Source organism: Bidens hawaiensis, unplaced genomic scaffold, assembly GCF_021521415.1.
Source record: "Bidens hawaiensis isolate Kalapana, Puna unplaced genomic scaffold, B.hawaiensis_p1.1 tig00006676_1, whole genome shotgun sequence".
Taxonomy (NCBI): Eukaryota; Viridiplantae; Streptophyta; class Magnoliopsida; order Asterales; family Asteraceae; genus Bidens; species Bidens hawaiensis.
The window spans coordinates 216,631-242,017 of NW_027491453.1; the positions used below are offsets into that span (position 1 = coordinate 216,631).

Consider the following 25,387-nt stretch of genomic DNA (forward strand, 5'->3'; position numbering starts at 1 on the left):
AGAGTTCCTTGGTTCATAAGTTAATGTCCCTCCTCTTAAACCACCAACGCGTTTTGTGTTTAATGGTAGTGGACGAGAGGAGAGCCAACATTTAAGCGTGCTCAGGTGGAAGTAGTAGCAGGATGGGTGACCTCCTGGGAAGTCTCCACCTGGGCAACCAAAAACAAATCCGTGAGCTCTTTGTGGGCAAAGCGAACAATATTGGCGGTGCAAGGGGACGGATGTTACATGGTATTTCTACTGGGTATGGTTGTTGTTGTTGTTGTTGTTGCTGCTGCTGTTGTTGTTGTTGTTGTTGTTGTTGTTGTTATTGTTGTTATACATAGAAAGTTAATCATATGTTAAAGATGTTAATCTTATTTGGTTATCACATATAGGGTTATGTTCTACAACGAATATAGCAAAAAATGGGATAATGGAGGTTTAAGAGTGTGATCATATCGAAGGTTCCTGACCTGCTAAGAATCAAAGAAAACACGACCAGCTAGTCTCACATAGGAGGGGCCTCCTACGATCAACCTCTAGCGTCAGAATTAGTGATATGATACAAAAGAGATTGTATGAGTATGTAGAGAGAGTTTAGAGAGAATAGAGTGAATGAGAAAGAATAAACCTTTGGTGGAGTGTCCTATTTATAGGCAGTTTGGAAGCTTCTCCAGGGAAGCTGAAGCTTCTTAAGTAGAAAAGGTCAAATCTCCTTTCAACTCATGCAGACTGGACATATGCCATTTCCGTGTAGCCTGCGCTCATCTTTTATTTTGTCCTATAGTTGCTTTTACTTTATGGCAGGCCTAAGCTTTTAGTCAATTGTGACTTTTTCTGAATTTACTAGAGCATGATCTTCTTAGTCAACTTAGGAATCTTGTTGGGCAAGTGTCAAGCTCCCCATCTAGCAGCTTATACTTGCTGCATTGTTATTCATAAGCTTCCTAGGTTCTGAGCTGCTTCTCTATTGTTAAGTTTATGGGTGGGTAAGGGTACCCGTGTCATCAGCCCCCCAGTCAGAAGTGTTCAGATTGTAATGATATAAGCTTGTGACTCATATTTTATCTTTGTTTTCCCCTTATAACTTCTCCTTATTATTCAGCAATCCTAATTCCGACTTCTCCTTTCCAAAGATAATGTTTTCCCCTTATTTTGATGATCATGGGTTCCTAGGGTGACATGCTACCCAGTTTTCAAATTTAACTCAGGCAGAACTTGATCGATTCTGTTTAGATTACGGGATTTGGGCTGAGTTAAAGCCTGAACTGTTGAATCCCTCTACTCCCATTTCGAGTCGTCCAAAAGGTAAAATTGCTCTTTACACTCGATACTTTGATCAATCAAATCTTCGATATCCTTTTTCAAAGTTTTTTTCTGAGTTTGGAATATCATGGCGTTTGCCTTGGACAATTGGCTCCCGTTGATGTAGCGAGAGTTCTGTATATTGAGATTGTGTATCGTTCTTTGGGCTATGAACCTTCCTTGCCGTATATCGATGATTCTTTTAGTTTGCAAAGAATGGGAACTGGTTTACTATGGAGAAGACATGATGCTAGGCTGGGTTGATTTCGAGTACTATTGGGGTTACATCTCCGTGGAAAGATAAGTTCTTGTTTTTGTTGGATTTTATTTTACCTTTTCCTCCTGTGTGGAGGAATCGTGATCTCACTTTGAACACTCCCGAGCCGAAGGCTAAGGAGCTCGATGCTACCTTCTTCAAGAGCCTTCGATCTGAGTTGCAGGCTTCAAACTTTACCAGAGGAGTTTCTAATTTACCTAGGCCTGATACCAAGTGACCCAATCCTCACATCGAACCCAAGGTCTTTATGGATGAGAAAGGTATGTTACATGTTTGTTTTGAAGCTTCTTTTGTTATTTATGTCTGATTTTTACATTCCCTGTTGTAGAGATTAGTGCTATGGAGTGTCTTTCACTTGAATATTTTTTTTATTGTTGCCTTTGTGGCTATTGAGGTTGCCCCATGTCATCCTAATGTTGTTGAGAATACTAAAGAGTTCCGCCAATCTTGTGATCATGTATCTACCTCCACCTCTTCTGGTCTTCCTTCCAAAGGTACTGTTAGGAAGTCTGCTTCTACTCATGCTCGGAGAAGCAAGAGGTTCAAAGAAACATTTGCTCCCAGCTTCAATGTTACTGACCCCATTGAATTGGATGATGATGCTTCTCTTGTTGCTTCAATCGTTGTCTTTCCTTCTGCTGGAGTGTAGGAGCTTTCTAGAAGCCCTTCTCCTTCACCGTTGAAAGTACATTCCAAGCCCTTTGCTGCAAGGGAATTTTCGTTAATGGGTTCACCTCTAAAATTCTTTTGGGCTCACTAAAAAATTTTCTATATCGTCTCTACGAAGTTTTCAAAAATAGTAGCTGAATACAAATCGGAATACAAAATGGAATTTTCGTCCAATTTGCTAAGAAGCCTACCCCTACAACTTCCTTTGTCCATCTACTCTGATAGAACCCGGGTTCGAATCTCCCCTGTTACATTTTTCTTCTACGTTTTTTTTTTCTTTCTCACTTTTACTAGGGTTTTATCCTTAAAAAATATTCATCGACTTCTTTTCTTCAAGCCTTCCCCAAAATCTTACCATCATCCTCTTCTTCCATCCTCTGTCACCATAAATCTGGCGACCACCGTATCATTTGTTCATCTCCAATAATCCTTCAAAAGTTCTAATTCTATCACAATTATTCGACAAATCCTAAAAGGTAAACCTAAACTCTAAAAGGCTTAAACCTTTTGTTTATTTTGTATTTTTTATACTTGAATAGTTTATTCTTAGATTAGAATCGTGTGTTCTAGGAATACCATTCTAGAATTTGTGATTTAGATTTATTAAAGTTTGATAATTAGGGCTAATGGAAGGACTGCATAAAAGAAAGTTATCAACATTCTAGAATTTGTGTGTTTTCTTGTTATATTTTGTTATGATATCGTATTGTATTGTGTTTATAACCTGATCCGACTCGACGGGACCAAAAGTTTTAATAGTCAGTTTTGGGAAATTTGAAAACCGAAAAAAGGTGAGCCCATTAACGAAAATTCCTGGGTCCGCCATTGCGTATATGTTATATGATGTGTAGTGAAACACACTTACTTTCCGTATCATTTTTATCATGTTTTAATTACTTTTTAGTTTAATTATTAAGTTTTATGGTTTGTTTATGCTTGATATTACAAAGATGTTTGTTTTCTTGTAGGTTATGAAGTTTGGTGGAAAAAAGAGTTAAATTGAAGAGTTTAGGGGCTTAATTGTGCAACTTTCAAACTTATAAGTCAAGGCCCGACCCAAGCCCACATCTTAAAAGCCTTTTATAATATTATATTAACTTAATAACAAGAGTTTCCAGCCATTAATCATCAACAAATCCCGAAATCACAAAACCCTAACCCAAAAACCCTAGTTCCGATCGGAATTATTGCAGCCGGCCGGAAAAAGAAGAAAGAAAAAAGAAAGAAAGAAAGAGGCGGCTGAGGCTGTTGGCGGCTGGAAAAGAAAGAGGAACATCGGGGCAGCAGCTAGGGACCTTTTACATCGTTTGTTTCAGCCATAAACCTTAAGTAAAATATTCATAAACTTTACTTTTTGTTCAAGAACCCTAACTTTATTGATTTGGTCTTTTGTTTTGAATTGTTTTGCAATTGATTGATAGTTTGTCTTGTTATTGATATTGTTTGGATCTTGAATGAATTTAATCATGTTTATGATGATGTTTATGATGTTTTTCTTGAGTATGCATGGCTGTCCAAAATCAATGAGTAGCTAAACTTGTTTGTTCTACCTAGGATAGATGATTGTTGAGTGGTTTTGACTTGTTTAATGGGTTGTTAATGTTCAAGACTTAAATTATTGACGTAAAGTTTAACTAAACCATGAATTAGATTGTGTGTGATGGCTGTGTTTTATTTGTTATTACTTATAATCCTCTTGCATTAGTTAATTGAATTGGTTTTAATTAATTGATTGCTTGTTAAACTCTTTACTTGGTGTTTCGGGTTTATTTGCGGGGTGTACAACCGTAGGGATAAGTGGGTAATATAATCATCTAAAATCAGTTAAAATACACCTTCTTTGAGACCGAGAGGTGATAAGAAGTAATATTGTCTCGTTGCTTTTACTTGTTAGAATTAAGATCGCGCGAGAGCGGGTTTTTGTCTTGTCAAGTTTGAGTGTTTATGTGCAATTAGTTGGTTTAATTTGGGTTAAGTTAAATTGTTCCTCTATCCTTGGTTGCGTAGTATTCGTTTCCATTAGGCTAGTGTGTCGGTGAGACCGAGAGGTGAGTCGTCATTTGAACACGTTAATAATTGTTTTTCCGGTTTATTCTTTAAAATCAACTAAAATAAGTTAGAGATTGTTAGAGAGACTGAGAGGTAATTTGACTTTCTTAAACAAGTTGTAGTTGTGTCATCTTTTATAACCGGTGTCTTGAATATTTTCAATCCGTTGTCTTGTTATTTCTATCAACATGATTCATTCCTAGGTAGACGTTTTTATCACTGCAGTCAAAGTTTTCAAAGTTTTGTTAAAAGTTTTCATTTAATTAAGTTAAGTAGTTTAATCAATTTTAAATTAAAAAATAAATTAATTAAATATTTTGGTGAGTCTTGGTTAGAGTTTTGTAATTATAAACGTTTTCACGTGTCTTCGAGTTCGACATCCGGACTTTCCTTATCTGTGCTATACGCGATCGGTACACTTGCCGTTTGTGTGAACTAGGATAGATTGTTTGGTTTTTAATGCTTAGTTGCGACTTGTGTTTTATTTATATATATATATTTTCGCACATCATTGTACAAATTGGACGGATAAGAAGATCAAATATATACGTGGTGTTGGACGTATATGTTGGAAGTTATACGCTGAGTTTGTTGTCCGTATATGTGTTGACATATACGCCGCATAAGTCTTGTACCATTTGAGCGTATATGTTTGTTTGACCGTATAAGGTGTTATACGTATAAGTTGGGTTATACGCTACATTTAGTTGTTGGTGTATAAATTGGTTTGTTCGTATAAGGATTTTACATTCACGTACGTGTTGATTGTCTCGATTTACGTGAAATTTTGAAGAAATTGGATGGTTCAAGTTTGTTTATTGAAGAAGTGGTTTTGAGAAGAAATCAAAGGCAATCGTTGAAGAGAGAATTCGATATGTTTGATATATTGACAGAGGAATCGTTTGATTCGTTATTCAAAAGATATTGCGATCTTGTGAACGTAATGAAGCATGTAGGGATTAAGAAAAGCGAGTTAGACTACATTGACAGGTTGGCAGATACGCTCGTTGAGACGCCACCTGAAGTTTGGGTACATTAGTTACCGCAATTCAATCGAACCCCAACACATGCAAATTTTCTCAGTTCATCGAAAAGATAAAAAATCATGTATTGTTTTAAAATATGAAGAACCGTCACTACCCGAAATTGAAAACACTCCAAAGTTCGATGATGATGGTTATTCAGAATATGATGAAGATTTGGTTTTAGAATCGTTGTTGGAATTCAAATTTGAAGCCAAAACCGAGGAAGCTAAATCTTGTGAAAACTGTGAGGAGTACAAAAGGTTAAAAACTCACACTGATTCGTTACTAGATGAGCTTAATCGAGTTAAGGAAGCTTATGATCAATTTCAAAAAGTCGAAAAGGTACTTTTGGTGAAGGTTGATCAAAATGAGAAAACAATAAACAGATTCATTGCCGAGAATGCTGCACTAAAACAAGGATTACAAACTGCTAAGTGTGAGCAAGTTAATAAGGTTGCATTCATTCATGGTATGACATCTGAGAGCAAGAAAGAAATCCAATACCGAAATCTACTCAATAAGGATTTCTTTGTTCAAAAATACAAACATAAACGAACTAAGAAATCTTCTTGGTACAAGAATAGTTCTATGTTTGTTTACAATCCAAAATCAGATGTGGGCAACCAAGATGTTCTGAAAACAGAAAAACAAAAATTTAAAATTCAAAATCCAAATATACAAGCTCAATCTTCCAATCAAATATTCCAAAGGATCCTCCGAAACAAACGTTCAGAAGAAAAGACGATACTGTTAAAGATGTTTTGAGGAAGCCACATTGATGTTGTTGATTTGAAAGATTGTAATGAAAAGAAGTTTGAAAAGGTGAAATTATATGTGAAAAGATCCACTTCAAAGTTATATCATTGGATCGTTAAGAAAAAGGACTCATCCAATCAAGTTGATATTGAAAAAGACATATCCGTCAAATCCGAAAGTTTAGAAAATTCAACAGTTATTCATGTCGATTCTGAAAGCTTAAGGAGGATTGTGATAGACTATCAAGACGATAGGGGGGAGATGATTTGAAGATCGAGTTTGTTAGTCGAAGCAATATCCGAGGGGGAGTCTGTTGGAGCATAAACGTCTACTGCTTAAGCATCAAGACCAAGCAATATCCAACGGGGAGACTATTAGAGCATTTTTGTCTATCGCTAGGTCTTGGATTGGTTAAACAAGCTAATATGGTTAGATATGTTGTAAGGAACGTATAATTTGGTCAACGTATAAGCTTATACGCCACACCCACCTTATACGGTGTAAGTGTATAGTATAAATAGGAGCTCATCATGTCATATTTTGTAATCCTTAGAAATCCCTTGTAATCTTTGAGAGAGAAATCTTTAGAGAGAGAGAGAGAGCGCTTTCATGTCATATCAATATTAGAGAATCTTTATATGAATTTTTATGTGTTTATCTCTTTGATTAGTGTTTCTGCCATTGATCATCGTATAGTAATCATCACGTGATCTTGTAACGATTCCGACGAAACCAGGTATACCCTAACCGATAGACGTTAGTTACGTCATATGTAATGTCGGGTACATGAGTTACCATGGTAATTATACGAGAATACATGGTTCATTGTATTGATTGTACGTGAATATATAATTCACCGTATTGAATATGCGATCAAACGATCGATAGTTATTGAAACCCGAATGAATCGAGGGTTCAATTATAGACGAGATATATGATATTTAGTGATGTTACGAAGTATTAAAGCTTCGGGATGAGTGGATTAAAGCACAGAAAAAGGATTTCGATTTAATAGTACGTCGGTACGTTAAACGAAACCTTTAATACCAAACCGAGCAAGAGACGATCGATCAAGCCGAAAAAGATGCGTAATAACTAATAATATGACGTTTTAAGTTAATAAATGTCATGGTTTAAGTTTTTAAATCGGTTTTATATAAATTTCATTTTTAGCCTAAAAAAAACCCCCGTTTTAGCCTCGTTTTAAGCCGAATTAATCATTTAACCGAAAAACGAACTGAACCAGATTATCCAAAACATTATCCGGATTACGAGAATCCAAACATGTGGCCTAAAATGAAGAGGTGGGTCCCACCCCACCCCTCCAAGAGACCGATCGGACTACCACCCCCACAAACCCACTTCATTTTTCTTTTTTCACAAAAAACCATCCAACAATCTCCAATCCTCTCAAGATCATGATCCAAAACCGAGAGTTTTTAGCAAGAAAACAAGGTAAATAAGCGAGTTAATCACGTTTCCATATTCGTTTCTTGAGTTTATTTGCAAGAAAATGAGGTTTCAAAGATGAAAACCGATTCTTGCATGATCAAGTGATGTATACGGGTTATACAAGGAATCTTGGTCCAAGAAAGGGGTTAAACGAACCAAGAACGAATTTTTACGGTTTAAATCTTTGTTTTTGTATCATAACCGTAACCATGAAAGAAATGGCTTGATCGTGAGTGTGACTTGCTTGGTATTGTGGTATGTTGTTTGTAGGATATGTGTTTAGTGGTAGCTAAGGTGGAAAGACGAGTTTGTAGCTTGTAGTGGCGGAAAACGAAAGGTATATTCGGTTATTGTCGGTGTATGTGTTTTTGGACAGATTGTTGGTCATTTAGATTTAGATCATGAAATTTTACAGGGATGTTCTACACAAGAAAATAAGAGTTCTGTGAAGTTTTGGTAATATTTGGATAAAGGATGAATATTTGGTGAATTTAATGCTCGGTTTTGGTCAAAAATGGTGAAAAATAGTTAAATATCATGAAGAATTCTATAAAATTGCAGATAAGCTTTTTATATCATGTATAAGTCACACACAAAATTTGAGGTCAGTTGGAGAAGTCTAAGTAGGCTTTTCGGTAAAACGAGTTCTAGGGATTCTAGCTCGGTTTTAGTGAAAATGGCATGTAAAAGGGGATTTTGGTTCTGGAAAAATTATAGGGGACTATGTGGATGGCAGGGGACATCCAGGAAAAATTTTGGATTTTTCTAAGATCGTTTGGTATTTACGACATATTTAGTGTTTAAATGGTGTTTAAAAATAGATAAATAAATTTTAAATATAGAAATTAATTCTGGAAATATTTTTATAAATTTCCCCACGGTCAAAATGTTATTTGTACAAAATTTCTAGATCCGAGGTTAAACGGATAATTATTTGTGACTAATTATCAAACTTTTAAAGTTAAAACGCGTAAACCGGTGAAGTTCGCTTAAGCGAGCTGACTGGTGTATAAAAACCCTAAAAATGGACTATTTTCATATAATCGAGTTAAACAAGTAAAAATGAATCATCCGAAAATAATTCGGATGATTTGGGTATTTTTAACCGATTTAACAGTTTCCGGTACGCCAAAGACGGAAACGGGTCCCGCTGTCAATCGGGGCGTCTAAACCGAGTACTAATTTCACCACTTTAATTAAATTATCAGTCAACAACTATTCTCGGGTCGTGTGTGACCAAACTCATTTTGAAACATAAAATTGGATAACCGTGCTAGGCACGCAAAACGGGGAAAACAAGCTATTAGAAGATTTGACTGTTGAACTCTAAACGACATCACAATCTGAGTCCGGAAAAGTGTTTCTGGGTTAACCTTGCCCCCAGAACGGGTACAGTGCTGGGTTAACAGTGTCCCCAGATGTACCGGTTAACCTGGTTAAAGTTATATTAATAATGAGTGTATAGTAACGATCGTAGGGATCATATTACAGATTGGACGTGTTAACTGATAATGATTGTTGCTACCTGCTTGCATGTGCTAAGGTGAGTTTCACGAACCCCTTTTTCTGAATTGTTTTAAATGTTTTCCCGGGGCGGAAGCATGTTACTACTGAAATATTTAAGTACATACTGAACGCATGGATTTGCGTGGATTTTACTGAACGCATGGATTTGCGTGAAATTATATATATTGTTTATTGTACGGGAATCGTACGGAAATGTACTAAGATGGTAATTGTCTGAGTTGTTAATATTGTAAGGTCCCGCAACAGTGTTCTGGGTTAACAGTGTCCCCAGATGTCATTGGAAGTGTTCTGGGTTAACAGTGTCCCCATAGGTTATTGGAAGTGTTTTGGGTTAACAGTTTCCCCAGATGTCATTGGAAGTGTTCTGGGTTAACAGTGTCCCCAGAGGTTATTGGAAGTGTTCTGGGTTAACAGTGTCCCTAGAGGTTATTGGAAGTGTTCTGGGTTAACAGAGGTTTCACTTGTGGGCTCCGCATAATTACATTGATAATATTATATTTTGATAATGATATATCATGGTTTACTAAAATTGTGAAACTCACCAACTATTCGTAGTTGACCCGTTTTCTCACATGTTTTTCAGGTACGAATTAGATGAAGTGATTGCTTACGTGCTAAGTGCTTGATGTGTGTAAGATTTGTGTGCGAGATGTTAGGATACATTATAACAGATAGAATTATGAATCGTATTGTATGATGTGTGTATCACCTAGACGGTAATGCAAGATGAGATAATGTAATTTTGAAGTATATTAATGCATTCAGTTTTCTTTATAAACAATGTGGTTGATATCAGAGGTGTCTGTCGCGTCCCGTTTACGTTTCCGCTGCGGTTGCGGGGTGTTACAGAACTTGGTATCTGAGCCATTGGTTATAAAAGAATTAGGATGTCTTTAAAAGATACCTAAAATATAACCAGTAGCTCAAGTATTATAGGATCTGAATATCAACTAATAATATATAGTGACGAGAGCTGGATGAACTTGGATGGACAAGTGAGTTATTATGGTCCGGAACATAATAACAGACTTGTCCGCACGAGGGAATTCAGGGGAAGTCACGGGGTAGGTTAATAGGTAAAAATGGCAACATATGTGTAAAGTATATAATATTATTTATACGTGCTAATGTGTATATATATATATGTACATATCGTGTGGGTACATGTATTGAGAAATGGGACCCGGATAAGGAACCAGGGAAGGAAATAATAAAAAGTACCGAGGATGCTGAAATTTCTAGAGCATCGGTTGATGATAAGTCTGACTTATTGGGCCATAGTTATAATAGTACCAAGTTAGATCTCCCGTTTGACATTAACCAGAAATATCTAGTAACCATCCCTCCCAACTGAAATTGATAAATCCCATACCCTACCAATACCGGTACCGTATATTCTAATAACCCCAGATGTTCACCTGAACCGTCGACCCTCACGTACGGACGGACCTGTACCTGAACCCATCCTTGTTCCATTAAAATAAAAATAAAATAATAATAATAAAATGAATAATAAATGAGCTGATAAAAATAATATATAGAAATATATATATATATATGTATTGCTCACTCTCCAACATATGAGACATACCACCTCCAGATCGAGAATTACTGAATTTAGCGAACCTAGAACGCCTGAGGACATTGGCTGAGCAAGTGATAGAGTTTCCCATAATAGTAATTAATAATATTTGAAGGCAACCCATGTAGCGCGATTACCTTGAACCTTACAACTCCCTATGTTAACTTTACATCCGTTAGATGCCTATACCCATGTATACTCGAATAGAATGATTACCCATACAAAAAGAAGTGTTGGAATCATTATGGCATAATTGGTTATTCGTTCGTAGGTGGTATACCGCGTATACCGGAAATACGAATAAACACGGATATTATTACTCCGTGGTATGTAATCGTTTGGTTCTCACGGTGAGCATGTATCGGTTATGCTGACATGCAGAAGGATATTGAAATCAAATATATTAAACATTAACCTTGTTGAGAAAGATCTATATGTCGGTTGGTGACAAGGATTATGAAACATATTTGAACGTTAACCGACTTCAGGTTAAGTCCGTGTGAGATCATATTTGTGGGACATATATATACTAGATACTGGTATGTGTAATATGTATGATAATATTTGGTGTGTATGTATACCTGTTGTTATGATTGAGCTGGTAACGAGTTAAACGGTGAGATTAATATTGATTACTGCGTACGGGATGAGTACGGCAGAATGACATAAAAAGAGTAACTCCAATGATGGAGATTGATATGATTCAGTTGATTGCTCAAAGATAGCAGATGATGATACCGAATGTTGTATCACAGATCACTGCAAGTGTTGATACAAATGTGATCGCAGACTTATAGATCGAGCAATCACATGATTATGAATATTTCAATTCTTAGTGTTATTACTAAGAGTGATAATGTCCCACCGGATACTATTGTGACTACAAGTATTAGTTATAAACTAAACGTGAATAGTAGTCGTAATGAATTAGATCCGGTATGAAGGATATGTTGTTGTTTGTGGTAAGGAAATCATTAATAGTTACTGATGGTAAAGGGAGGAATAGATTAGCGAGTGGATAGAAAAGATCGAAATGGTTAAGGATATTGGTAAGAGTCTAGAACATTGTGTAGTAAAATATGCTACAGATATGTTGGTAGATTATGATGTATCGTGATGGAACACGATGGTACAAAATTATAATTAGAAAATTATTACTCAGATGATATGGTCAGAATTTAATATTCTTGTGCTAGAGTACTTTATTTCGAGTAATTAAGTTCAGAGATTGGAGACTGAGCTATGGAAGATAGAAATGTTGTGTGCTGATCACTTAGAACACGCTAATCGTTTGAAGGAATTGTCGTGCCTGGTAACATGGCTAATTACTCCTGAAACTAAGCGAAGTGAGCGCCATATTGGGGACTAACTCCATCGATAAGGAGTATAGTCAACCCTGTAAAATATACAACTTTTGGAAGGGTTGTGTCACAAGCCAACCTTGATATATTTGACTCTATGGGAAGCGGAATGGAAGGACGTTAGGTGAAACGTCGAGTGTTAAAGATGAGAAATGATAAAGGAAGAAGAATGTCGAGTGATAGTAGGCCACAGGTGTGGTAAAGATGGACGTAATGCCACAATTGTAGAACCAAGTGAAGCCATGTGAACCGACAACCCCAACCCATTCGTGTACAACCACTCCGAACCCAACAACTTCAATAACAATCCATCCAAAGAAATCAAATTATGCCAAACAGTTGTACTTGCTATGAATGTGGCAGTACAGAACGTTTCAAGAGAAATTGCCCAAAGTGAACCAAGGTGTCGTTGGAAGATGAACCTCATGACAAGCATCAACCTCTGATCAAGCAAGGAGCCGTGCTTTTGTGAGTAATCCGAATAAAGCACGTCATGATCCAAAGGTGGTACTAAGTATGTGGTAGTTTTAAATCAATAGGCTTCAGTGATATTTTTACGGTCGTCGATAGAAGTTAGTTCCTGTTAACCTCCCATCATTTGGAAAGATACCGATTAGTGAAACTATAGAACCCTATACTGTAGAATCGCTAACGGTAAATCCCTAATGGTTAACTAAATTGTTCGGAATTGTCCTATTATTCTGAACGATTAACCTTTCCTTATTGACCTACGACCAGTAAAGTAAAGAAGTTTTGACATAACAGTTAGCATGGATTGGCTAACTCAACATGAAGCTGAAATCAAATATGATAAGAAGACGATTAGAAGATCTCCTTCGGACGATGAAGCGATTTGATACAGAGAAAAGTGTACGGTATTATGTTACCACTCTAATCTCATCTTGAGATGTTATAATATTTACGACAAGAAGACGTGGTGTATTTAACAAACGCGATTGCCAAAGTAATTAAAAGAAAATATATAGAAGATATCCCGATGGTACGCGAATTTCCACAAGTTTTCCCAGAAGAACTTCCTGGAATACCGCCAACCCGACAGGTCGAATTCAGAATCGATTTAATACCTCAAGCTGGCCCTGTTGCTAAAGCATCTTACCGACTTGCACCAACTGAAATGCAAGAATTATTGGATAAGGTTTCATACGACCTAGTTAGTCACCATGGGGTGCACCAGTGTTGTTTGGGAAATGAAGGATGGAAGTGTTAGGATATGTATTGATTAGGGAGAATTGAATAAAGTGACGATCAGGAATAGGTATTCACTTCTTCGAAGTAAATGATCTATTTAACCAATTGCAAGGGGCGATTTATTTTTAGAAAATTGATCTTAGATATAGTTATCACCAAATGAAAAATCCAAGAGGAGGACATTGCAACAACAGCGTTTCGGGCTCGTTACGGCCATTATGAATCCTTAGTTATGCCTCTCGGGCTAACAAATGCGCCGGCAGTGTTCATGGACCTCATGAACCGAGTCTATAAACTTTATTTTGACGAATTTGTCATAGCATTCATTGATGATATTTCGATATATTTGCAACGTAAAGAAGAGCACGAACGACGGTTAAGAAAATTGTGGAAGTGTTAAAGCAAGAGGAGCTATACGTGAAGTTTTCGAAATGTTATTTTGAATAAAGAAGGCATAATCCCTTGGTCATGTTGTAAAGCAACAAAGATTTCACAAAGATCCAAATAAGATAGAAACAATTAAAATTGTGCCAAGCGCCGATTTTAAGTCTCCCCGATGGAGACGATGGTTTTGTTGCGTATTGTGACGCATCGCGTAAAGGGTTAGGATGCGTGTTGACGCAGTATAATAAGGTTATAACCTATGCTTCCCAACAGTTAAAAGTACACGAGAAAAATTACACTACTCACGACTTAGAACTGGGAGCGGTTATCTTCGCACTTAAAATGTGGAGACATTATCTCTACGATACGAAGTGCACCATCTTCACCGATCATAAAAGTTTGCAGCAAATATTCGATCAGAAAGAACTGAATATGAGGCAACGAAGATGGGTCGAGTTGTTAAGCGATTATGACTGTGACATCCGTTATCACCCTGGCAAGGCTAACGTCGTAGCCGATGCCTTGAGTAAGAAAGATCGGGTTAAGCCATTGCGAGTGCGAGTGCTGGGGATGATAGTCCAGTCGAACCTTCGAACCTGATTCGAGTCGCTCAACGTGAGGCGTTGAAAGAGGAACAAATGGAAAAGAAGGAATCTTACGGCAATGAGGAGAATTTCGAACAGCGCGTGGACTAAATTCTCTACTTCAAAAAAATCGGGTTTGGATCCCGACTCTCCATGACCTTCGTGAATTAATCATTGACGAAGCGCATAGATCGAAATAATCCATACATCCGGGATCGGATTTGACTATCGATGATACGAATATCTGAAAGGATTTTTATTAATGGTCGAGTTTGGAGAAAGATATGGTTACGTGTGTTGGTGAATATTGAGTTATACAAGAGATAAGGCTGCACACCGAAAAACCCTAGGGAACGCCACAACGACAGAAAATTCGCCAATGATAGTGGGAATAAATTACAATGAATTCTTGCCCAAATTCCTGATGATGAAATGGTATCTCGTCGTGGAGTGCCATTTTCAATTATCTCAAATCAAAATAGTCATCCTACTTCCATTATTGGAAGGCGGGGAAGGAAGCATCGAGAGCTTGAAGCTTTATATGGGTGAAGTAATTATCACCAATTTGTTAAATTGAAAATGGGCGTCAGTCAGGACATAAAATTTGAATTGATTCGAGAAACAACCAATCGGATTTATAATATTTAAGACAAGTTGAAAGCAGCGCGTGATTGGCAAAGGGTTTATGCCAACGTTCAAAGGAAACCATTGTCCCAGAATAGAGGTGACAAGGCATTTTAAGGCATCACCTTAGAGAAAGGTGATATGAGGTTTGGCAAAACCGAAAATAGCTTCTTAATAAATTGGACCCCATGAGAACTATCTCCATGGTTGGTCACTTAGTTTATTGATTAAAGTATTCTAGGGGCTAAGTACTATACAGGATATTTTGCCATGTATACGGATTGAAAAGTGCCTAAGCGATGAGGCAACGAAAGTACTAGTAATAGAGGTACTCATAGAAGACATGCTTGATATCATAACTAATTCCGTAGAGATAGTAGACGGGAAAACTAAACAGTTTGGACATACCAAGCTTTATTAATTAAGATTAAGTGGAATTCACAGCGAGGACCAGATTATACTTGGTAACGCGAGGGTGAATTCTGAAGGAAAAACCCCCCACCTTTCTCTCGAAGAGAGATAGAAGGCGTGTAAAATTTCGAGGACGAAATTTCTTAACGGGGGGGAGAATGTAACGATTCCGACGAAACCAGGTATACCCTAACCGATAGACGTTAGTTACGTCATATGTAATGTCGGGTACATGAGTTACCATGGTAATTATACGAGAATGCATGGTTCATTGTATTGATTGTACGTGAATATATAATTCACCGTATTGAATATGCGATCAAACGATCGATAGTTATTGAAACCCGAATGAATCGAGGGTTCAATTATAGACGAGATATATGATATTTAGTGATGTTACGAAGTATTAAAGCTTCGGGATGAGTGGATTAAAGCACAGAAAAAGGATTTCGATTTAATAGTACGTCGGTACGTTAAACGAAACCTTTAATATCAAACCGAGCAAGAGACGATCGATCAAGCCGAAAAAGATGCGTAATAACTAATAATATAACGTTTTAAGTTAATAAATGTCATGGTTTAAGTTTTTAAATCGGTTTTATATAAATTTCATTTTTAGCCGAAAAAAAACGACCGTTTTAGCCTCGTTTTAAGCCGAATTAATCATTTAACCGAAAAACGAACTGAACCAGATTATCCAAAACATTATCCGGATTACGAGAATCCAAACATGTGGCCTAAAATGAAGAGGTGGGTCCCACCCCACCCCTCCAAGAGACTGATCGGACTACCACCCCCACAAACCCACTTCATTTTTCTTTTTTCACACAAAACCATCCAACAATCTCCAATCCTCTCAAGATCATGATCCAAAACCGAGAGTTTTTAGCAAGAAAACAAGGTAAATAAGCGAGTTAATCACGTTTCCATATTCGTTTCTTGAGTTTATTTGCAAGAAAATGAGGTTTCAAAGATGAAAACCGATTCTTGCATGATCAAGTGATGTATACGGGTTATACAAGGAATCTTGGTCCAAGAAAGGGGTTAAACGAACCAAGAACGAATTTTTACAGTTTAAATCTTTGTTTTTGTATCATAACCGTAACCATGAAAGAAATGGCTTGATCGTGAGTGTGACTTGCTTGGTATTGTGGTATGTTGTTTGTAGGATCTGTGTTTAGTGGTAGATAAGGCGGAAAGACGAGTTTGTAGCTTGTAGGGGCGGAAAACGAAAGGTATATTCGGTTATTGTCGGTGTATGTGTTTTTGGAAAGATTGTTGGTCGTTTAGAGTTAGATCATGAAATTTTACAGGGATGTTCTACACATGAAAATAAGAGTTCTGTGAATTTTTGGTAATTTTTGGATAAAGGATGAATATTTGGTGAATTTAATGCTCGGTTTTGGCCAAAAATGGTGAAAAATAGTTAAATATCATGAAAAATTCTGGAAAATTGCAGATAAGCTTTTTATATCATGTATAAGTCACACACAAAATTTGAGGTCAGTTGGAGAAGTCTAAGTAGGCTTTTCGGTTAAACGAGTTCTAGGGATTCTAGCTCGGTTTTAGTGAAAATGGCATGTAAAAGGGGATTTTGGTTCTGGAAAAATTACAGGGGACTATGTGGATAGCAGGGGACATCCAGGAAAAAGTTTGGATTTTTCTAAGATCGTTTGGTATTTACGACATATTTAGTGTTTAAATGGTGTTTAAAAATAGATAAATAAATTTTAAATATAAAAATTAATTCTGGAAATATTTTTATAAATTTCCCCACGGTCAAAATGTTATTTGTACAAAATTTCTAGATCCGAGGTTAAACGGATAATTATTTGTGACTAATTATCAAACTTTTAAAGTTAAAACGCGTAAACCGGTGAAGTTCGCTTAAGCGAGCTGACTGGTGTATAAAAACCCTAAAAATGGACTATTTTCATATAATCGAGTTAAACAAGTAAAAATGAATCATCCGAAAATAATTCGGATGACTTGGGTATTTTTAACCGATTTAACAGTTTCCGGTACGCCAAAGACGGAAACGGGTCCCGCTGTCAATCGGGGCGTCTAAACCGAGTACTAATTTCACCACTTTAATTAAATTATCAGTCAACAACTATTTTCGGGTCGTGTGTGACCAAACTCATTTTGAAACATAAAATTGGATAACCGTGCTAGGCACGCAAAATGGGGAAAACAAGCTATTAGAAGATTTGACTATTGAACTCTAAACGACATCACAATCTGAGTCCGGAAAAGTGTTTCTGGGTTAACCTTGCCCCCAGAACGGGTACAGTGCTGGGTTAACAGTGTCCCCAGATGTACCGGTTAACCTGGTTAAAGTTATATTAATAATGAGTGTATAGTAACGATCGTAGGGATCATATTACAGATTGGACGTGTTAACTGATAATGATTGTTGCTACCTGCTTGCATGTGCTAAGGTGAGTTTCACGAACCCCTTTTTCTGAATTGTTTTAAATGTTTCCCGGGGCGGAAGCATGTTACTACTGAAATATTTAAGTACATACTGAACGCATGGATTTGCGTGGATTTTACTGAACGCATGGATTTGCGTGAAATTATATATATTGTTTATTGTACGGGAATCGTACAGAAATGTACTAAGATGGTAATTGTCTGAGTTGTTAATATTGTAAGGTCCCGCAACAGTGTTCTGGGTTAACAGTGTCCCCAGATGTCATTGGAAGTGTTCTGGGTTAACAGTGTCCCCAGAGGTTATTGGAAGTGTTCTGGGTTAACAGTGTCCCCAAATGTCATTGGAAGTGTTCTGGGTTAACAGTGTCCCCAGAGGTTATTGGAAGTGTTCTGGGTTAACAGTGTCCCCAGAGGTTATTGGAAGTGTTCTGGGTTAACAGAGGTTTCACTTGTGGGCTCAGCATAATTACATTGATAATATTATATTTTGATAATGATATATCATGGTTTACTAAAATTGTGAAACTCACAAACTATTCGTAGTTGACCCGTTTTCTCACATGCTTTTCAGGTACGAATTAGATGAAGTGATTGCTTACGTGCTAAGTGCTTGATGTGTGTAAGATTTGTGTGCGAGATGTTAGGATACATTATAACAGATAGAATTACGAATCGTATTGTATGATGTGTGTATCACCTAGACGGTAATGAAAGATGAGATAATGTAATTTTGAAGTATATTAATGCATTCAGTTTTCTTTATAAACAATGTGGTTGATATCAGAGGTGTCTGTCGCATCCCGTTTACGTTTCCGCTGCGGTTGCGGGGTGTTACAGATCTCGATCCGTCTAATGTTCTTATAGCTTGGTTCATGAGCTTGTTGTTACTAAAGCTTTTGCTAAGGATGAACGGAACAAGGTAGAAGCTTATACCAAAGACCTTGATGAAAAACGTAAAAAGGTTAGTCAAGAGATAAACTTACTTGATGAGGAGTAGAAAAGTTGGTTGCTGATTGTGAGAAGCTGGAGCGTGAGAAGCAAAAGCTTGTTGATGAGAAGCTTGCTACTTCTATTACCATTGCTGATCTCTAGGCCTAAGTTAATGATCTCTTTTCTGAGAAACGTTTGATGTTTGATCATGGTATTCCTCATGTCGTTTCCTACCCCTTGCATAGTAGTGAGTTTAATTCGGCCCTTGGTGAAGTTTATACTAGGGCCATTGCTCATGGTTGGCATCATGGCTTGTACACTGGTTTTGAAGCAGGGCGAGTTGGTCGTCCACTTGAGGGACTTTCAAGTTATCGTCCCCATCCCGCCACTGATTTTGCATCTTCTTTAAGAGCCATGGAAATGAAAATTTTCCCCTACCTTGAAGTTGTTGCTCGTTGTCACGACCTTCCTTTCTTGGCTTTTCAAGCTATTGAGCCAGATGGTCTCAAGAAAGAGCTAGCACATCAGGTGATCCAAGCGATGGCTACTAAGATAACTGGGAAGTCTAACTCCGATGGAGGTCATGAAAAGGGTGAAACTAACGTAGAAGGTGAAGATCCGGCTGACCAGGCAGTTGATGAGAATGAAGAGGAAGTTGAGGTTACTCCATCCTAAGCTGATGACTCTGAGCGGACCCCTTCCCCTGCGCGAGAAGTTGAGAATACTCATTCTCTTGCCACTGCTAAAGCTTCCCAAAATGATTTTGATAGAGATATTGACATGCTTTGTGGGAACCTTTTTGGTGATGCGTCTAAAACTTCTGATGGTGATGGTGAAGATGCTACTGCCGATGAGTGCTTTATTTTTATTAAGCTTCATATGTGAAGCTTCTTTGTTTTGGTTCTGTAAGCCTTTGTTTGAGTTAGACAATTACTATCTTAAGCTTCGTGTTTGAAGCTTCTTTGTGTTTTAGGCCTATAAGCCTTTGTTGGCATTAAAAATTACTATCTTATGCTTATGATGTATGTTGCGCCTTCTCAAGGTGCATTTTCTGTTTATCATGTTGGTTTTTTAATCTATCTTATCTACGTGGTTTTTATACTTGTTTGCTATTTTTGCAATGTCTTTAAAACTTCGTTAAGGAGGGATGTTGCAAACAACCTTCCTTAGCTTGGTAACTAAGAACCGATGCAAAGTTTATCCTATCCGCTTGTCAGTCCACAAGATTTTGCTTAATTTGTTTTGTGGTATATTGTTACACAAGTCCTAAGCTTCTTGAGCTTATCAGTTTGATAAGCTTCTAAGTTTTTTAGTACTTGTGGAGCTAGTTGGTAAGAGATGCTCGATCTCGTTTCATGGATATAATATATTTCTAAGTGTTCCATGGAGTCGTATTGTTTTAGGGACTCACCCTGTATACAGTAAGATTAAAAAAACGTCTTGTTTCCTGTTGAGCGATATGGCCTAGGAGCTCAACCCTTTACATGAGTAGGAACTATGCTGGACCTCATGGAGCCTATTTTGGATGGGATCACCCTTAGATAGGATAATAAACAAGTTTGTTACTCAAAATGTAACATCATTTGTTAATTTTTTCAATATCAATAAACCAAAACAACTATTACAAAGACCTTGAACTATTGTCCTAAACTAAGAATTTCTTGAGGTGCTTGTCGTTCCAGTGACATAGCACCTTCCTACCTTCCATGTCATTGAGCTTGTAGGATCCACCCCTGTGAGCTTCTTGGATGACATAGGGACCTTCCCACTTGGGCCCCAGTTTTCCCGTGTCAGATTGTCTGCTAGCCACATTGTTTCTGAGAACCAGGTATCTAGGTTTAAACACTTCTTTTCTTACCCTGGTGTTGTAGAAGGCTTCTAGATTTTTTTTATACCTAGTTTTCTTAATGGTTGTCTGCCCGCAAGCTTCTTCAAGGATGTTAAGGTTATGCATAACCTCAGAGTCATTGGCTTCTTAATTTATGTTTCTCACCCTTCTTGAGTTTACCCCAATTTCTGCGGGAATGACAGCTTCTGAGCCGAATATCAGGCTGTAGAGTGTTTTGTCGTGACTAGTATTCTCCGTGATCCGGATAGCCCAAAGGACGATTAGAAGCTCTTCTACCCAATTCTTGTCATATCTTACCAACCTTGCCTTGATACCTTCAACGATGCTACGCTTCATTCGTTCGACTTAACCGTTGTGATTTAAATAATTAGAAGGTAATAAACTTTGACAATGATTGGGATTTCGAAAGTATGATGGTGATGTTCGTGTGTCGTCTCTTCAGATCAATTTATGGCTTTGATGATGTTTAGTTTTTTGCGTAACAATGTATATTGCACTTGTGATACCGACCCGAGCCTCAACTTGTAAATTTAACATGATTTTTTTTTTGTTAAACAGTACATATCAGTACGATAACTGTTGTTATACTAATTCCATTTCTTACATACAATTAGGACCTTACTTTTAATGTGAATTGCTATTGAATTGTTTGTTTTCTTTTGGCTGCCAAACTTTACAGGTATTTAATTTTCTATAATTTTCCTTTGTTGCGACTGGAGGTGACTTATGTGAGGTAACTTCTGTGATGGTTTTTGGCTCTTTAACATGTTAGTTTTAATATAATAGTCATAAATATAAATTAGTCTTTTATTATAAATATGGTTGTCCAATGGATAATTAGGGGTTTGTTAATTTGCTAACTTTGCACTATTTGCTTTCTTTTGATTGTTAAAATTGTGCAAGTGTTTGGGTTGCTCTAATTTCCTTTGTTAAAAAGAAGATCATCATCTGTGAGGTTGGCGATTTCTTCTGTGAGTACAACCTACACTATTGCTCATTCAGCTGCAAGGCTTAAATCAATCCATTATGAAAGAATATTATTTATCATTTAGATGTATGCAAGTTAAACTTTTCATATACATATTGTTGCTTTGTTGTAGAGGTTTGGGATGCTTTTATTTTTTTATCCTTTCTCTTAAATCGATGTATGGGTAATGTAAATTTTTTTTTTGAAAGGCAAGCAAAATAGAATATATAAAAAACACACAGCTTGCAAGAAGCAAGCAAACTACAAGAATAACCACCCAAATACACCCAAATCCACAAAGGAACAAACTACCCTCACCACCCCGATACAATTAGGAACTGAGATTAAAACTACACCACTTCTCCCACGTCAGGTTCGTGTTCTTGGATCTATTCTTCACCCATAAAAAGCTTAACGCTTTAATCTCACTTATTGTATGAGTCAATTGTGCCGGCTTCCTTTCGAACACTAGTGAGTTTCTCACCTTCCAAAGGCACCAAATAACCGTGAGACAAACCGCTTGAAATGCCTTAGCTTCTCGGGAAGGCATAGACGAATACTTGTAAATTTCCAACAAATCACGAGTCGAAAAGGCATAAATTGGTGGGACCTTACACCAACAAGCAATGACCCTCCAAACCGATTGCGCAAATTGACATGACACAAAAATATGTTCTGTTGTTTCCAGCTCGTCTTCTCAATTTGGACATACGACTGATGGAACCGGAATATTCCTCTTAGCCAAGGATAAAAAAGAGGGAATACGCTCCATATCCGCTCAACACGCTAAAATACCCACCTTCTTTGGCACAATGTTATTCCATTCAAAGATAAAACTGCAATCCACGACCGACGCACCAGCAAACTTTTCTTTTATGCTTTTTACCGAGAAGTCCGACCCATCATCTAACCCCCAAACGAGCCGGTCCTGTTCAGCAAGTAACTGGACCCCTTGACACTGAGTCAGCAGGACCCTTAGCTCGTTTATTTCAGCCAGTAATTGAGGAGCTCTCGTCCAACCCACAACCCGCATATCTCCCCCTCGTGCATAACCAATCTGTCCGAAACATTGCACCATTTATTTGACTCTAAGATAAATAGAAAAGGATACTTTAAATAGAAAGCCATGTCGTTACACCACCGGTCCAACCAAAACCATGTACTATTCCCATTTTCCACGTCCCAACGGATGACATTACGAAGATCAACCCCGAGCCCAGCCACCGCTCGTTCTATCTTAACACTATGTTTCCATGGACCCGGTAACGACACCTTAACTGGGATAGACGACCATGACCTTTCCGAATGGTGGATAGCCCATACAATATTCCTCCATAAACCGGTTTTTTCACTTTTAAATCTCCATCACCACTTTGATAGCATAGCTAAGTTCATTTCACGTAACGAGCCGAATCCGAGACCCCCTTTACTTACTGGAGCAATTACCTTGCGCTAAGCCACCCAATTCACTTTAGCCTCCTCAACACACGCCGAAGTCTATCGAGCTTCTCCAAGACCCCCTCTGGAGCCTTATATAGTGAAAAATAATAGGTCGGTAGGGCGTTGAGCACCGCCTTTAGAACCGTTACTCTACAGCCAATAGACAATTTTTTTGCTTTCCAAATTGACAATCTCTTTCTAAAAAGCTCCACCACCGGATTCCATCCACTAAAGTTATGTTACCTCCAACTTGCAAGCCCAGATACTAGAAAGGAAACGATCCAGTTTTGCACCCCAAAATGATCGCCATTCCTGACCTTTCTGAGACGCCAACCCGAGTTGCATAAATCCAGCTCTTAGCAAGATTAATTTTCAAACCGGACACTAAGAAGAAGAATCTTAAAATTTGTCGCAAATTCAACTCGTTCTCCTTCTCCCACTTGCCAACAAACACGACATCGTCTGCGTAAAGGAAGTGGGTAAGGTTCAGACCCTCCAAACCACACCGAAGTCCCTTAAATAACCCAACAGAGATGGCCCGTTTCATTATGCATGTCAAAGCCTGCATTGCCAATACAAAAAGAAAAGGAGACAACGGGTCACCTTGTCGGAGACCCCGACTACATTTGAATTCCGGAGTAGGAGAACCATTAACTAATACCGAAGTCCGACCACCCGATAAAATTGCTGAAATCCATCCTCTCCATTTAACGGGAAAATTCATTTGTTCGAGCACGGAATCCAAAAAACCCCAATTCAACGAGTCATAAGCCTTTTCGATATCCACCTTAAATATCATTCCCCTTTTATTTGCCTTTTTAAGCCACGCCACGATTTCATTCAAAATTAACGGTCCATACAAAATACTTCTCTTTGCCAAAAAAGCCGTTTGCTCCACCGACACCAATTTACCAATCACTTTTTTTAACCGACACACAAGCACTTTCGAAATAATTTTATTTATACACCCAATTAAGCTAATTGGTCGGAAGTCACCTAAACTTGATGGATCTTTAACTTTCGGTATTAAAGCAATAAAAGAAGCTAGCACCCCAAAACTAAATTGCCTGCCCGACCAGAATTCATAAAAAATGTTCACGAAATCTGCTTGAAAGCACGTCCAACATCGTTTGATAAACTTGAAATTAAAACCGTCGGGACCTTGAGAGCGATCCCCAGCACAATCCCAAACCACGTTTTTTTATTTCTAACAAAGTGAATGGAGCTATTAAACCGGATGCCTCCTCGACATTCAACGACATCATTTCATGGCCCACAAAACTCGGTCTAATAGCAACTGGCTCCGTAAATCGATCAAAAAAGTAACTGAAACTTCCCCCTTCATTACCGCCGGGTTCGAGTTCCAATTACCTTGAATCTTTAAACCGTGCATTCTGTTATATGCCATATTAGCATTCAAAATACTATGAAAAAATTTCGAATATTCGTCCCCTTCCATTGCCCATCTCACCCTATACTTCTGTCGAATGTCTTTTTGTTTCACATAATCGGCCTCCTTAATAGATATCAGACAGTCTGACCTTTCCTCCATTTCATGCGGTAGTAGCGGTCGCTGTTCAGCAATGATTTCCAATTCAACCACCTTCCTTTTTTTGTTATCATACTCCCTGTTCAACTCCCTTCTTTTTAGCTCCAACCATTTTTTTATTCTTTTCTTTAACCAACGCAACTTAGTAGCAAGAGCCAAGTTAGCCGGGCCATTAAACCGAAATCTCCCAGATTGATTCTCCACAAATTCAGTAAACCCGGGCATTTCCGACCAACTATTAAAAAATCGGAAGGGAATATGCCTAAAATTTGTCGGGATCATACTAAGAAAGAGTGGCTTGTGGTCCGAGAAACCTTTCACCAAAACACTTAGAGAGGCGAGAGGCCATGTACTCATAAACTCCTTACATACCAAGAACCTATCAATTTTCTTGAACTTATCAGCCCGGTCCGACACGTAAGTAAAATTACCACCTCCCATTTGATATTCACACAACTCCGCCTCCGATATAAATGCATTAAACACTTCTGCACTTGAGGCCAAAAATTCTGAGTTTAACCTTTCGGAGGCATCCTGCACCTCATTAAAGTCCCCGGTAAGCACACACATACCTAAAACCGACCTCCTTTTTTATAACAAATCCCTCCATAAAATCTTTCTTTCACCCGGGTCGTTCGGAGCATATACATTAAAAATATTTAAACTTACACTAGTAGCCTTGATAATCCCAGATACCACCAAAAATCTTCTATGTTTAAAGACACCAATCTTGGAAAAAAAAGTTGGGTTTCAAACACATAGTAATCCTCCAGATCTGCCCACAGACTCAACAATCTCAAAATCAAAAATTGTCCTGCCCCATGCCTGACTTACCCGGAATAAAGAGGATGCACCCAATTTTGTTTCTTGAATCGCAACGAAGTGCGCCCCAAGGCACGTCGTCAAGCCTAGAATCCACTCTGTTTTCTTGGACTCGTTTAACCCCCTGGTGTTTATAGACATAATATTCATTAGCAAACATTATGTCCACCATCCTCCAAGATTACATCTCACACCAG

General features: G+C 37.8%; 1 protein-coding gene across 1 annotated transcript; it reads right to left on the reverse strand.

The window, feature by feature from the left end:
* Positions 1 to 23,084: 23,084 nt before the first annotated feature.
* On the reverse strand, positions 23,085 to 24,938 carry LOC143633313 (uncharacterized). The gene is made up of 3 exons (XM_077101635.1): positions 24,191 to 24,938; positions 23,981 to 24,116; positions 23,085 to 23,886 (listed from the first exon to the last, which is right to left on the reverse strand). The coding sequence occupies exons 1-3, from the start codon at positions 24,936 to 24,938 to the stop codon at positions 23,085 to 23,087; spliced, it is 1,686 nt and encodes a 561-aa protein (XP_076957750.1).
* Between the last annotated feature and the right edge of the window lie 449 nt (positions 24,939 to 25,387).